Source organism: Panthera leo, chromosome E3, assembly GCF_018350215.1.
Source record: "Panthera leo isolate Ple1 chromosome E3, P.leo_Ple1_pat1.1, whole genome shotgun sequence".
NCBI lineage: Eukaryota > Metazoa > Chordata > Mammalia > Carnivora > Felidae > Panthera > Panthera leo.
Window position 1 is genome coordinate 9,850,911 of NC_056694.1, and position 16,520 is coordinate 9,867,430.

General features: G+C 38.3%; 1 protein-coding gene across 1 annotated transcript in view; it reads right to left on the reverse strand.

Annotated features, from left to right (window-relative positions):
* The window catches only part of BAZ1B (bromodomain adjacent to zinc finger domain 1B), a 72,750-nt gene that overhangs the window by 50,945 nt on the left and 5,285 nt on the right, over positions 1 to 16,520 (reverse strand). Inside the window, exons 2-3 of the mRNA XM_042921057.1 lie at positions 13,084 to 13,200; positions 8,280 to 8,424 (exon numbers count right to left, since the gene is read on the reverse strand). Coding sequence (XP_042776991.1) covers positions 8,280 to 8,424; positions 13,084 to 13,200 — 262 coding nt within the window. The remainder of the gene's footprint in view (positions 1 to 8,279; positions 8,425 to 13,083; positions 13,201 to 16,520) is intronic.

Here is a 16,520-nt window from a genome sequence, read left to right on the forward strand (position 1 = left end):
AATCTAGTTCATAATTCATGTACTGATGTACTAAGGCTAAAAGGCCATCACTACACTAACCTGACATATGTGTAAACACAGTTCAAGAACTTCCATTTTGTTAAAAAATCAACTATGTAGGGGTGCCTGGCTCGCTCAGTCAGAATAGCATGCAACTCTTGATCCTGAGGTTGTAAGTTCCAACTCCACGTTGGGTGTAGAGACTACTTAAAAATAATATCTTTGATAAATATATAACTATACATACGAATATCCAATTATTTTAGAATCATCTGTTGAAAAGACTATCTTTTCTTCACTTAATCATCTAACTCTATCAAAAATGAGCAGCGTGTGTATGCATGGATGGACGTATAGGAGTCTATTTCTGGATGCTATTGTGTCCCAATGAATCTATTAGTCTATCTTTACAACAATTTCATATCACCTTAATACTTGAAAATAAGGCTCAAAATCAGACAGTATTATACCTCTAACTTGGTTGTTCTTTGTCAAAGTTCTTTGCATTTTCACATGAATTTTACAATCAGCTTGACAGTTCCTATAAAAAAGCTTCTGGGATTTTTTAAAATAATTTTTTAATTTGAGTATAGTTGAAAAGCTGCTAGGATTTTATAGCATTTGTGGTGTATCTACACATCACTTTGCGAAGAACTGCCATTTTAACAATACTGAGTTTTCTGACCCATGAAGACAATATCTCTCTCCATCATTTAAGATCTTGTTTAATTTCTCTCAGAAACATTTTATAATTTTTAGTGTCTAGGTCCTGTATGCCTCTTGTCAGATTTACTCCTAGAGCATAGCATATTTTTGATGTTATCATAAATGGTACTGATCTTTCTAAATTTCAATTTCCAATTGCATGTTGCTAACATTGGTTTTCGTATTATTTACCCTATATCCTGCTACCCTGCTAAACTCACTTGTTAGTTCTAAGAGGTTTTATGGGAGATTCCAGATTTTCTACATGGACAATCATGCTGTCTACACATAAAGATAACTATACTTCTTCCTTTACAATTTAGATGCCCTTTATTTCCTTTTCTTGACATACAACTAGCTAGAACCTCAAATACAATGTTAAATGGAGTGGGAGAGCAAGCATTCAGTCTTTTACCATTAGGTATAATGCTAGCTGGTGACTAATCTGTAAATATCCTTTATCAGGTTGAAGAAATTTCTTTTTTTTTTTTTTTTTTTTTTTTTAGGTTGAAGAAATTTCTATTTGCAGTTTGCTATAAGTTTTTTTTTTTTTTTTTTTTTTTTTTTTTTTTTTTTTTTTAATTTTTTTTTTCAACGTTTATTTATTTTTGGGACAGAGAGAGACAGAGCATGAACGGGGGAGGGACAGAGAGAGAGGGAGACACAGAATCGGAAACAGGCTCCAGGCTCTGAGCCATCAGCCCAGAGCCTGACGCGGGGCTCGAACTCACGGACCGTGAGATCGTGACCTGGCTGAAGTCGGACGCTTAACCGACTGCGCCACCCAGGCGCCCCTGCTATAAGTTTTTATTAGGAACTAATGTCAGACTTTGTTGAATGCTTTCTTTGTGTAAACTGGAGATGACCATATAGTTTTTCTTGGTTGTTCTTAATTGAATTATAAATTTAAAAGAGCCCAAATGTCCATCAACAGATGAATGGATAAAGATATGGTACATAAATATATACAATGGAGTACTACTCAGCAATCAAAAAGAACGAAATCTTGCCATTTATGACAATGTGGATGGAACCAGAGGGTATTATGCTAAGCAAAATTAGAGAAAGACAAGTATCGTATGACTTCACTCATATGAGGAATTTAAGATACGAAACAGATGAACATAAGGGGAAGGGAAGCAAAAATAACATAAAAAACAGGGAGGGGGACAAAACACAAAAGACTCTTAAATATAAAGAACAGAGGGTTACTAGAAGGATTGTGGGAGGAAGGTGGACTAAATGGGTAAGGGGCATTAAGGAATCTACTCCTGAAATCATTGTTGCACTACGTGCTAACAAATTTGGATGTAAATTTACAAATATATTTTAAAAAAGAATTATACATAAATTTATAACAACTTTGCATTTGGAGGATTAACCCCACTGGGTAATGATGAATTATCCTTCTCCTAAGGAAGTGTTGCATTTCATTTGCTAAAATTTTGATTAGAAAATTTTCCATCTATGGGTACCTGGGTGGCTCAGTCAGTTGAGCTTCTAACTCTTGATTTTGCCTCAGGTCATGATCCCAGGGTTGCGTGATCGAGCCCTGAGCTGGGTTCTGTGCTGAACGTGGAACCTGCTTGGGATTTTCTCTCTCCTTCTCTCTCTCTCTCCCCTCTGCCCCTCTCCCCTGATTGTGGTCTCTCTCTTGCTCTCTAAAAATAAAAACAATAAAAATAGGAGTGCCTGGGTGATTCAGCCAGTTAAGCATCCAACTTCAGCTCAGGTCATGATCTCACAGTTCATGGGTGGGAGCCCCACGTCAGCCTCTGTGCTGACAGCTCAGAACCTGGAGTCTGCTTCAGATTCTGTGTCTCCCTCTTCTCTCTCTGCCCCATCCCCACTTGCACTCTGTCTCTCTCAAAAATAAACATTAAAAAAAAATTTTTTTAATAAAAATAAAATAAAGAAATTTTGCATCTATGTTCACACAGGAGTTTTGTGAACACAGAAATTTTTTTTGCCTTAGTCCATAGTTTTTTTTTATAATGTGTTTATATGGTCTTAGTATTGGGGTAATACTGACCTCATACAATAATGTGCAAAGAATTCTCTCCTCCCTCTGCTCTTCTATTTTCTGGAAACGTCCGGATAGAATTGGTGCTATTTCTTCCTTAAATGTTTGGTAGAACTCACCAATGAAGACATTTGGGCCTGGAGTTTTGCCAGACAATTTTAACTACAAACTCATTTTCTTTAATAGATATAGGACTGTTAAGGTTTTTATTTCTTGCTGAATGCATTTTGATAGTATCTTTCAAGGAATTTGTCCATTTAAGTTGTCAAATTTATTGGCATAAAGATGCTCCTAACATTCTCTTTTAATCCTGTCAATATATGTAGACTGTAGTGACATCATCTAATTCCTCATATTGGTTAATTTGTATCCTCTCTTTTTTTCCTGAGAGTTTGGCTAGAGGTTTATCAATTTCACTGATCTTTTCAAATTACCAGCTTTTGGTTGCACGACTTTCCTGTTTTCTATTTTACTGATTTTCACTTTGATCTAAACTTATTAAATCTTTTCTTCTTGTTTTCTTTGAATTTGAAAGCTCTTCTTTTTCTTAATTTCTTAAGGTAGAAGTCAATAATTTGAGAACTTTCTATTTTGTTTGTTTAAAGTTGCTTGGTTGTTTAGTGCTATACATTTCTCCTAAGCCCTACCATAAGCAACATCTCACAAATTCTAATATATTGTGTTTTCATTTTTTTTTTTAATGTTTATTTATTTTGAGAGAGAGAGAGACGCACATCCAAGCAGGGAGCGGGAGGGAGAGTGGGAGAGGGGAAGAGAGAGAGAGAGAATTTCCCAAGCATGCTTGATCTCAGGAACCGTGAGATCATCACCTGAGTCAAATGCTTAACCAACTGAGTCACCCAGATGCCTTCATTCACATTCAGTTCAAAACATTTTCTAATTTCCCTTTTGATTTTCCCTTAACTCTGAGTAAGTTAAAGGTATGTTATTTAGTTTCCAATTATTTGTAATTTCCAATTATTTGCAGTTTCCAGACAACTATTATTGATTTCTAATGTAATTCCATTTTCATCACAGTATATTCTCTGTAGGACTTGAATCCTTTTCAATTTATTTTATGGCCCAGAGTATGATCCACCTTGGTAAACTATACATTTGAGAGGAATGTCTCTTCTGTAGTTATCAGGTATTTTATAAATGGTAATTAAGTCACATTGGTTGATAATGCTAACTTAAGTTTTCCATATTCTTGCTGACTTTCTGTCTCCATTTTCTATCAGTTACTGAGAAGAGAGGTGTTGAAAACTCCAACCATAACTATGATATCTATTTCTTCTTACAGCTCTATCCATTTGTTTCATATATCTTGAAAAACTCATTAGTAAATGCATAAACATTAAGGGCTGCTGTGTCTTCTTAAAAAAACTGACCCCTCTCATTATGAAATATTTCTTAACTAAAATTCAAATTAAAAAAAAAAAATGTAGGGGCGCCTGGGTGGCTCAGTCTGTTAAGTGTTCAACTTCAGCTCAGGTCATGATCTTGCAGTTAGTTCTTGAGTTCAAGCCCCGCATCGGGCTCTGTGCTGACAGCTCAGAGCCTGGAGCCTGCTTCAGATTCTGTGTCTCCCTCTCTCTCTGCCCACCCTTGCTCACACACTCTCTCTCTCCCAAAAATAAACACTAAAAAAAAAAAAAAAAAAAAAAAAAAAAATTTTTTTTTAAAATTTTACCTATGGTAATACTTTTTGCCCTGAAATCTACTTTGTCTTATATTTACATAGCCATTCCAGATTTCTTTCCTTTTTTGAGAGAGAGAAAGAACACACACAAGCAGGGAAGGAGGGGCAGAGGGAGAGGTAGAAAGAATCTCAAACAGGCTCCAAGCCCAACACAGAGCTCCACACCGGGCTCAATCTCAATCTCACAATTGCGAGATCATGACCTGAGCCAAAATCAAGAGTTGGGTGCTCAACCTACTGAGCCCCCCAGGCACCTTGCCATTCCAGAATTCTTTTTTTTTTTTAAGTTTATGTATTTACTCTGAGAGAGAGTTGGGGGAAGGGGAAGAGACAGAGGGAGAGAGGGAAAATCCCAGGCAGGTTCCACACTCTCAGTGCAGAGCCCAATGCAGCGCTTGGACTCACAAACCATGAGATCATGACCTGAGCTGAAGTCAGCTTAAGTGACTGAGCCACCCAGGCGACCCCAGATTTATTTAATGTTAAGATGATATCTCTTTCTCCATCTTTTTACCATTATCCTATTTGCATCGTATAGGCAGCACATAATTGCATCTTGCTTTTTTATCCAATCTGGCAATTTCTATCTTTTAACTTAAATGTTTAGATCATTTATATTAAATAATTACAAATACCACTAGGTACAGTTGCTTTCTATTCAGCATCACGAAAACTAAAAAAATTGTGCTCTTTAAAAGACACTGTTAAGAGAATCAAAACACAAGCCTCAACGGGCGACTGGGTGGCTCAGTAGGTTGAGTGTCTGACTTTTGGGTCAGGTCATGATCTCATGGTCCATGAGTTTGAGGCCCATGTCACGCTCTGTGCTGACAGCTCAGAGCCTGGAGCCTGCTTCGAGTTCTGTGTCCTCCTCTCTCTCTGCCCCTCCCCTGCTTGCACTCTCTCTCTCTCTCAAAAAAATAAACATTAAAAAACAAAAAACATGAAACACAAGCCCTAGTGGGGAGCAAATAAAGAACTTGTATCCAGATCTAATAAAGAACTTGTATCCAGAATAAAAAAGTCTCAAAACTCAAAAACAAGAAAACAATCCAATTTAAAAATGGACAAAGATTTTTTTTTGATTTTTTTTTTAATGTTTATTTATTTTTGAGACAGAGAGAGACAGAGCATGAATGGGGGAGGGTCAGAGAGAGAGGGAGACACAGAATCTGAAGCAGGCTCCAGGCTCTGAGCTGTCAGCACAGAGCCCGACGCGGGGCTCGAACTCACGGACCGTGAGATCATGACCTGAGCCGAAGTCAGACGCTTAACCGACTGAGCCACGCAGGCGCCCCAAAATGGACAAACATCTGAACAGACACTTCATCAAAAGAAATATATATAAAAGGATAGCAACAAAAATATGAGAAGATCTTCGACATTAGTTATTAAAATGATATTCAGGGACACCTAAGTGGCTCAGTCAGTTAAGCATCCAACTCTTGATTTTACCTCAGGTCAGGATCTCAGTTTTGTGAATTCAAGCCCTGTATTGGGTGCAAAGCCTGCTTGGAATTCTCTGCCTCCCTCTCTCTCTGCTCCTCCTCACTCCCACTCTCTCTCTCTCTCTCTCTCGCTCTCAAAAGTAAAATAAACATTTAAAAACACCAACAAAAAAAGGTATCTAAGAAAAAAATCCTTGGTCAAAAGGTATGTGCACATTCAATTGTCTTCAATAATGTTGAGTGTTTATCAAAATAGTTCCACATTCTTGTCAAAACTTGGCATTATTTTTACTTTTTCTTATTTACTAATCTGATATGTATAAAATGGTCCTGCTATACTTTTTACTTGATTTCTTGGATCACTATGTTTTCATACGTTTTATGGGCATACAGATCTCCCCAATTTTAATTTCTCTCTCCCCCTTTGTCAAACTTTTCCTCTTTCACCTTCCAGATGTGTACAGCATATTTTCCTCGTGCCACTCCAAATCTGTCTCCATTCTGGTCTACCTTGCTCTGGGCTTATACAGGCTGATCTTTGTGGCCTACATCAAAGGGCTCCCTTGTCCTCTAGATTTTGGTGAGTTCAACCCATGGGAAACAAGAGCAGAAAATCAGATAGTGGAAGAAAAGTGATGTCGGGGTATTTACTCCCATCTCCCTATGAAATGGGTCACACCTTACCACCGAAATACTCTTCTCTTCCACAACTACATTACTCTCTTCTTGTTCCAGTACCCACTCCCTCCTGTTTCTTACAATTTTCTTACAATGCTTATATAAGCATTTTCTCACTATGAATACAGTCGTAAGTTCACAACCAAGAGGCACCAAAGCTAAGGACAAAACCAATACACTGAGAAGCCCAAAGCAGAAAGGCAGAAAGATACAAAGCATAGGTCCTTGACAATATTTCCCAACCTCTACGCCACATCTGGTGTCACCCACCTCGAAGACTTACATGAGATAACCAAATGTTTTCACTGCCTAAACCAATGCTATACTACTCAATGCTATCCACAGAGTATCATCATCATACCCTAGAGCTTGCATACTTTTAGGGCCTATCCTAGACCTTCTGAACCAAACTATCAGGGGATGGCACCCAAGAATGTATATTCAGAAGTCCTTTAAGTGATTCTATTTAGGCTAAAGCTTGAGAAGTACTGGGCACTGCTAGTTAACTACTTCATTACATACAGACGAAATCACTCTTAACTGAAACATCAATATCAACAAGTTTTGTTTTGTATTTAATTTTCTTTTTTGAGTGATCTCTATACTCAATGTGGGGCCTGAACTCACAACCCCGGAGATCGAGAGTCACATGCTCCACCGACTGAGCCAGCCAAGCGCCTCTGAACATGCTATTTAAATATCTGAGTGAGTGAATGAGTGAGGAAGGGAGAGAGGGAAGGAAGAAAACAAAAGAGAGAAAGAAAGAAAGAAAGAAAGAAAGAAAGAAAGAAAGAAAGAAAGAAAGAAAGGTAGATAGATAGATAGATATTTGAGCCTATTTACTACTTCAACATTTCTGTGCATATTCTGCAAGACACTATGGTAAAGCAACCAGCCTAGTGTCCACTATAGATATTTAACAAATGTTAGTTCCCTTACTCCTGAATCTTACTTTAAGCTTTCAAAGGATTATACAGGGATTGCTTTAGTTTTAGGTTGTTATCACTTTAGTAATAGTTATCCTTGTGCTATCTGGGCTACAAAATTAAAAAACAAATATAGCAGGGGTGCCTGGGTGGCTCAGTCAGTTAAGCATCCGACTTAGGCTCAGGTCATGATCTCACAGTTCATGAGTTAGAGCCCCTCATCAGGCTCTGTGCAGTCAGCAAAGAGCCTGGAGACTGCTTCAGATTGTCTCTCCCTCTCTCTCTGCCCCTCCCATGCTCCTGCTCGGTCTCTCTCTCTCAAATAAAAACAAAAAAATTTAAAAAAACAAAAACAACAACAACAACAAAAAACAAATTTAGCAGAGAAAGAAAAAAGTCAACTTGCTCACTATTGTAGTGAAATGACATTCTTTGCTTTTGGTACCACAGATTTGGATTAAACATCTGAAAGTCTTTGAAACAAAGTATGAAAAAATTACACAACCAAAAAAAGTCAAGATAGCAGTTATCAAAAAGGGCTAAAACAAGGAAAACAAGGATGCAGCAGTACACAGTGTAACAATTTTTGTAATATTAACATAATGTTAAATATTCCCAACAATGATTATGGTTCTAAAATTTGACCCTTATAATATCTGACACTAAGCAAAGCAAACTTCAAATATAACACAATTTTGCACACAGAAATGTACTCTATAATCTATACTAGAAGCTCTAATCCTGACATATGGTTATGGAGTCAAATTGTACCAAAAAAGGGGGGAGCAGGTACTTACCTCAAAATCACACTCTTCTCCCACAGCATATTTGGTCATGATCTCCAACCAAGCAGTATCTACTAACTTCTCTAGAGAGGCTGTGTTATGGTGAACCATTTCCAGAACAAGTTTCTCGTACCAGGCAGGGAACTCTTCCTTCAAACTAAACAAACACATTATTAGTTACCAAGAAAATGCAGAAAAACCTATCTAGAGAATTAATTCAAATTCATTCAAACATTTCTTTAGCAAAGCTAAGTGAGGCACTGGGGAACACAAAGATTAAAAACCATGTGGCACACAGGACAAATAAGGAACTGGTAAAGAACTCTGTCAGATGGACCCATCCAGGTTAATTTTCTCATCTGGAAAATAAGAGTAACAGGCACATCATCAGTAAGGCTGAACATTTTCCCATTTGTTTTTATAGTAGACTTCCTTTTTCAGGTATGAATTATTTATTCATACCCTTTGCCCATTTTTTGTTAGAAGACTAACTTGAGTCTATTTGTGTTACACCTTCATCAAGAAAATGCTTCCCTATGCATTCATTCAGTTAGTACCCACAATGCCTCAGGAGGGGTGTAGAATTTTGATTTTATGAGTAAGGAAAATAAATCAGGAAGGACTGGAACCATGACTTGAACTCCAAAGCTCTTGCAAAAGTGAAACAATTAAGTGCTACTTTCTACTTATTAAACTCACGAACATGCCCAGTATAAGCAAGGAAAGAGTGCAATGTGCATTCATGCACAGCTGACAGCCTAGGTTTCTACTCTTTTGGAAAGCAGTTTGACAATTATCAAAAGTGTCAACTTGGGGCGCCTGGGTGGCTCAGTCGGTTAAGCGTCCAACTTCAGCTTCATGATCTCACACTCCATGGGTTCGAGCCCCGCATCAGGACCTGTGCTAACAGCTCAGAGCCCGGAGCCTGCTTCAGATTCTGTGTCTCCCTCTCCCTCTGCCCCTCCCCTGCTCATGCTCTGTCTCTCTCACTCTCAAAAATGAATAAATGTTAAAAAAAAATTTTTTTAAAGTGTCAACATGTACACAAAGATGGTCATTGCTGGATTCTTCATGATAGCAGAAAATGGGAAGCAATCTAAATGGAAACTCATTAAGATCTCCAGTTCTGGGAGCGCCTGGGTGACTCAGTCGGTTGGGCGTCTGACTTTGGCTCAGGTCATGATCTCACAGCCCGTGAGTTCGAGCCCCGCGTCGGGCTCTGTGCTGACAGCTCAGAGCCTGGAGCCTGCTTCAGATTCTGTGTCTCCCTCTCTCTCTGACCCTCCCCCATTCATGCTCTGTCTCTCTCTGTCTCAAAAATAAATAAACATTAAAAAAAAAAAATTTAAGATCTCCAGTTCTGGCCAGATCAATTAATATTTGTGTTGCAAGGCAAGGAAGGACCAGGCATGAGAACATTCATACACATCCAAGTATTAGGCTTACTATCATCATATTCCCACTCTGTTCATAACTAAAAATGTTCCTCCAACTGACTGCTAGATTTAAAATCTCTTACCATACTGCCTTAAAATTTACCTGAGTTATATCTGCTTTTCCCCAGTCCCAATCAATAAGCTTCTAGTCTCCCTGCCTTTGTTAAGGCTTTTACCTTTGTCCTCTCCCCACCATCCTCCCTCCCAGCTTAATCATCCTCCAAAGATGTCCTCAGACTTCCTTAACTCCATGAGGCCTTTCCTGGCCCCTATAAATGCTTAATAATAAGCCTCCCAGTCACCAAGCTTTTTAAAACTTCATTGTCCACAGCTACTTCTGGGGAGTGAGGATGGACGATGATGTTCAGATTCTTTTACTAACTCTATAGTGTTTACATACTTAAACAAGTATGCATTACTTTTATAAACCAAAAAAAAAAAAAAAAAAAAAGATTTCTTCTTGAATAAAAATTGTATAATCATACTTTTTCAGTAATCCCTCTCATCATTCTCTATATTCTGTTCACTATCAAATCACATAAAACATTCCCCCATCTGTGTTCTTTAGAACTTCACTCTGCTGGATCAAGTAAGTTTGAGATCCACAAGGTTAAACCAAGCTACAGTTTCTTTACTGGAGGTCTTCTGAAAATCTTAAATACCCTAAGTATTATGACTTTTCAAGAAGTTTGTAGCAGTTTTCCAAAGTTATGGCCCAAAACCCTCTTTTCAGGAAGGATTACAGACTCCAACTCATTATTTCTATTCCCAATAATGCCATCACTCTCTACCTGAATACTATCCTAGCAAGCCCACATCAACTTCCCACCTGCTTTTCCTTCTTGAACTCTTCCTACACAGTTCCCAGATTAATCTCAAAGCCTAAACATCAATCACCAAATCCATCCCATGTTTCTCTCCTGTTCAAAAATTACTGCTGTCCTCCTATTGTTCACAGAATTAAATATGAATAGCTCATCTTGTCTTCCATAATCTGGTACAAACTATATTTCAAGTGTTACCTTCCTCATAGAGCCACATGAAGTTTTCCCTAACAATTCCAGGTTAGTCTCTACCCTCTAAATTCCCACTGCCTCTTTGTGTGGAGGAAAGCAATTTATTTATATTTTGAAACTGAATTCTCTTATTACTCCTAACAGTTTTTTATGGATTCTCTTTGGATTTTTCCCAAAGAGTAACAATAACTGATTTCCTCTTCAGTACTCTTCATACTCTTTGTTGTAGGTTAATGGTTACTATCTTTTATTTACATATAATTTTCACACACACAACTTTTTGTCTCAAAAAGATACCCAGAGAAGGCAACATTATCTCTATTTGCAAAAAGCAAACAGTAAGTGCTCATATAGTGCAGAGGATAGTGTCTCAGCACTGTAATCAATTCAAGAATAAGTCAAATATGAGACCTGCCCTCAAGAAGTCCACAAGCTAGGAAGGGGAAAAAGATACTTTCAAACAGAGACGGAGGCAAACCATAAGACACTCTTGAATACAGAGAATAAACTGCGGGTTAATGAGGGGCACAGGGGCAGGAAAAATGGTAATGGCACTGAGGAGGGCACTTGTGGGATGAATACCGGATGTACGTGATGAATCATGGGAATCTACTCACAAAGCCAAGAGCACACTGTACACACTGTATGTTGGCTAACTTGACAATAAATTGTATTTAAAAAATAATAATAAATAAATAAAAAGATTTTCTTCTTAAAGTCCACAAGCTACTGTAGGGGTCAGCAAAAGCCCAAGGGCCAAATTCAGCCGACCACCGGTTTTTGTAAATAAAATTTTCTTTTATTTACAGCCATTCACATTCATTTACATTTTACCTATAGCTGTTTTCACTGTACAATGTCACAGACAAATAACTGAGACAGAGACCCTAAAATATTTACTAAGTGACACTTTACAGATAAAGTTGCACAACTCCTGGTCTAGTACACTAAACAAGACACATATGTAATTAACACTAATCCAGGGTGTTAATCCAGGGTGCCTGAGTGACTCAGTCAGCAAAGCATCCAACTTTGGCTCAGGTCATAATCTCACGGTTTGTGGGTTCAAACCCCGCATCAGGGTCTGTGCGGACACCTCGGAGACTGGAGCCTGCTTTGGATTCTGTGTCTCCCTCTCTCTCTGCCCCTCCCCCTCTCGCACTCAGTCTCTCTCTCTCTCTCAAAAATAAATAAACATTAAAAAACAAATTTTTTTTTAGGGGGGCCTGGGTGGCTCAGTTAGTTAAGCAGCTGCATGACTCGGCTCAGGTCACGATCTCACTCACAGCTCTTGGGTTCGAGACTCGCATTGGGCTCTCTGCTGTCAGCACAGAGCCCACTTCAGATAGATCCTTGGTCTCCCTCTCTCTCTCAAAAATAAATAAACATTTAAAAACAATTTCTTTTAAAGTAATAACACTAACCCAAAATGGAACAATGTAAGACTCAACTAATTATTAGTCAGTGATGGAGCCACTACTAGAACTAGGTCTTAACTGCACCTAGTGTCATTACACCAGCAAAAAAGCAGAACAGTATTAGATTACTAAACTGTATGCTCTCTGCTTATCTGCTACCAACAGAAGTCAATGAAAAGTCCACAGAAAGTTTCTATTCCCAATTCCCAAAAGAGTTCTGTTTTATCATCACCCCTAGTTTCCATGTATCTTTTGCAAGCTCCTACTGCCCAAATTCTGAGTGTTTTCTGAGAGAATACCCATATGAGTAGGCACTTTCAACATACACAAGTGTTTTTTAAGTTTATGTATTTATTTTGAGAGAGAGAGAGAAGAGAGAGCAGGGGCAGGGCAGAGAGAGAGGGAAATAGAATCCAGAGTAGGCTCTGTACTGTCAGTGCAGAGCCCAATGCAGGGCTTGAACTCCCGAACCATGAAATCATGACCTGAACCAAAATCAGGAGTTGGATGCTTAACCGACTGACCCACTCAGGCACCCCAAACTGTGAATTTTTTTTTTGATAGCCGCTGTAAAGACTGTCCTAAATTTCAAATGACCACAAAATAAAGAAAATTTTCTAATTTGCTGCCTCTGTATTACTTCCAAATTGTGTCAGCTTCCTTTGCTTAGAACATTTCCAGGATATTTACAAGGTAAAACTATAGAGCAAGAACACTTAAAAGCCTGGTAAATACCCTAAATAAGTGTACATACAACGATATATTCCATGTACTTTGATACCAGCAAAATGCCACTAGGCAAAGGGACTCAGATACCAATACATTATACTAATGTATTCTAATGTATGCCCATAAATTTAAATACAAATATTGCTTTACTGTTAACATTCCCTCTTTCCCAATAATTTGAAGATGGTGCTAGAAGGGCAATGCTTCTATTACTTACAGTTCAGCAACTTCCTGTTCCTCCTCCCAGGCTTCCTTGTGTGTTAGCTGACTGCTTCCGGTACTCTTACAGGTCCAAATGCGCTCACTGTACCTTTCCAGGCGGGCCTCATACTCTCTGTTAGCAGTCGCTCAGGAAAATAATAATCAAGCAACTGAGAAAACTCATCCACATCCACAGATTACTTACACAGAAAAAAGTCTATAATATGGCAACCTTTCTATATTGTACAGCTTAAGGTAAAATTGAAATCACAGTTTTCAAGTGGCAAATTCAAACAAAATTATTAAAGCCAAAGTATGATTCAAATGGTTTGTCATGTTTTTGTTTTACAAATAAAATATTACTATTTTAGTACAAATGTGATTTATTCAATTCACCTGTTTCAGATTCCCACAGCACTAAAAATTTGTAAGACAAAGTAAAGGTAAATTAAACACAGGTTGTAAGGAATAAGAATGCAAGGTACGTGGAATTGTTACCTAACTTAGATGGTCAGCAAGTTTAAGAATCTTCCATAGAAAGAGGAGAGGACTACCCCAGTCTCACAGGCAATTTGAATAGCCCTGTATACCAGCTAATGATCCACTTACTATAAGCTTCCAGCCTACTTTGAAAACACCTGTTGAGTTTAAAAAATAAATTCCATAAAGCCCTAAAAATAATTTCGATATCATATTTATCCAGCCTTTATGTCGCCTCCAATAATACTACACTCACAAGTCATTTACCAGACATTGTTCGGTCTTTGTAAGGCAGATGGAGGAAGAAAACATCCTACAAGTTACTGCCATATAAATGGTAACTTTCCACATCGTCCCAACTGGAATTCACTATCAGCCAGACACATTCAAATTCAAATGACAAGTTAACTCATTTATTTTATGCACAGCAACAGATGCTACCCAAAAAAATAAACTGACACCACAACGAGAGAATTAGCTGCCGATCTCTGTACTTTCCAAGTGACACTTTTTATAGTAGTTGAAATAAAAGTATTTAAGCAGCTCCCTCTGTAATACTACCTCACAACTCAACAAGTAATTCGTTTTAAATATACAGAGATTCTTTGAAATCAGTGCAAAGATAGATGACAGGGACAAATGCATAGATAACCCAAAATAGTAGTTTTAGCCAATAGTATGAGCACCTTCCCTTACTGTAGCATTCTCTGGATCTGCCAAAACCAAAACAGTTTAAGTCTATTTTCCTCACAGAGAGGTGATACTAATATTTAAATGATTAAACAAAATAGAGTACCAGTAAAAACCAGGAGTCAAGCTTCCATATAAAGCTATATAAATTCAATCTCACTGAAAATTTATAAAAATTTATAGAGAAAAAAGGAAATAGCATGACTTCCAAAGTGACATTATCATAACTAATCAATAAGATAAATTATTATGTTTCTGTCTGTTTGCACGGGGAGGGGGGAGGTGAATCAGGACAGGAAGAATCGGGCGCCAGAGTGACTCAGTCAGTTAAGCGTCTTGATTTCGGCTCAGTTGATTTCGGTTCTCACGGTTGATGAGTTTGAACCCCACATCGAGCTCTGCATGGACTGCGGAGGCTGCTTGGGAGTCTGCCTCCCTCTCTCTCAAAATAAATAAAAATTAAATTAAAAAAAAAGAATCAGAAAGTGGATTTATTAAAGCATTTAAAGAGCTTGATAACATTCTAATACGTTATTTAGTTATACTGAAGAAATTCACTGTGTAATCAGAGAGAATGTGAGATAAAACAAATAGATCTTAAAGATTATTAAGTTTCTGTTATTAGCTGTTATTTTTAAAAGTAGGGGTCATGTGCCCGGTGATTCTCCTTTGATCTAGACCTATGCAGCCAACAACATACAACTTGGGTATATCACCTAGATGCTCAAATCCAACTTTTTCTAAACTCTTCTTTTTACCCCCTTCCCTTCCCTCCCCTCCTAAACTTGCTCCTTAGCAATTATTCCCAATCTCTCTTAATGGCCCTTGTGTCCAAGTCAGAAATGAGGGAAGCATACTCAGCTCTTCAGTCCCTAATTGCAACCACTTAGGTTTTTCTCAGTTCAGTCCTTCCTCTTCCACAACAGAGCCATTATTTAAATTTAGCCTCTGATCCTCCCTTCCCACCTAGCCATAACAGTTTTAAACATTTTAATTGACCTCACCGGTAATCCTCCTCAGGTCCTTTGTGCTTCTCACCCAAACATCCTTTTACTCAATCTTATTTGTTTTTAAACCCAGTACTACAGTTTACTTTAAAATCTCATTTGCCCTCAGGCCCCTGAAATGCAAATACGTTCGCACTGGGAAGTAATCCTCTGGCTCCCACATTACTGAAAATCACTCAAGATTTTGTTGAGCTTTACTTAGTGGTTTTTATTCTTTCTTTCTTTTTTTTTTTTAAGTTTATTTTTGAGAGAGAGACACAGAGCACGAGCAGGAGAGGGGCAGAGATAGAAGGAGACACAAAAACCGAAGCAGGCTCCAGGCTCCGAGCTGTCAGCACAGAGCCCAATGCGGGGCTCAAACCCACCAACCAACCTTAAGATCACGACCTGAGACGAAGTCGGTCGCTTAACCGACTGAGCCACCCAGGTACTCCTATTCTTTTAAGAAGAAAAAAAGGGGGAAACTTTTTTTCTCAAATGATACATATTTAAATATTAAATTTTTTTGCTGATTATAGTTTTTCAAACAATACAAGACCCTTCTACCTGGATACATGGCTTTCCCACCATCCTTTGAAAACCACTATCAACATAACATTCTCATTCGCGGTGGCAGTATCAATGCCCATAACTTCAATTACTATCTACATGCTAATAATTTCTAGCACCCAAACTAAACTTCCTATCTTCACCCCCCATTCCCAGTCAAAACAAAAAGAAAAAAAAACACCAGATCCTCTTCCAGCGTTCTCTATTATCAGAGAATGACCAACTAACCAAGTGATAACCAAAATACAATCCTTGATTCCTCCCCAATCAATTACCAAATCCTGTCAAATCTACCAAATTTATTTCTGTAATCTATTGTACTTCTCAAGGGCTAGTACATTTGTTCAGATCACCATTACCTATTGCCTCGTTTATTTAGTAACTGCCTCACTAGTCTCAAGGCTACAGATTCTCAACACTGCAGCCACAGTGAGCTTTCAACCTAAAAGCCTGCTTCCATCCTGATTGAATTTTTCAAAGTTTATTTACTTTAAGAGAGAGAGAGAGAGGGCGCCTGGGTGGCGCAGTCGGTTAAGCGTCCGACTTCAGCCAGGTCACGATCTCGCGGTCCGTGAGTTCGAGCCCCGCGTCAGGCTCTGGGCTGATGGCTCGGAGCCTGGAGCCTGTTTCCGATTCTGTGTCTCCCTCTCTCTCTGCCCCTCCCCCGTTCATGCTCTGTCTCTCTCTGTCCCAAAAATAAATAAAAAACGTTGAAAAAAAAAAAATT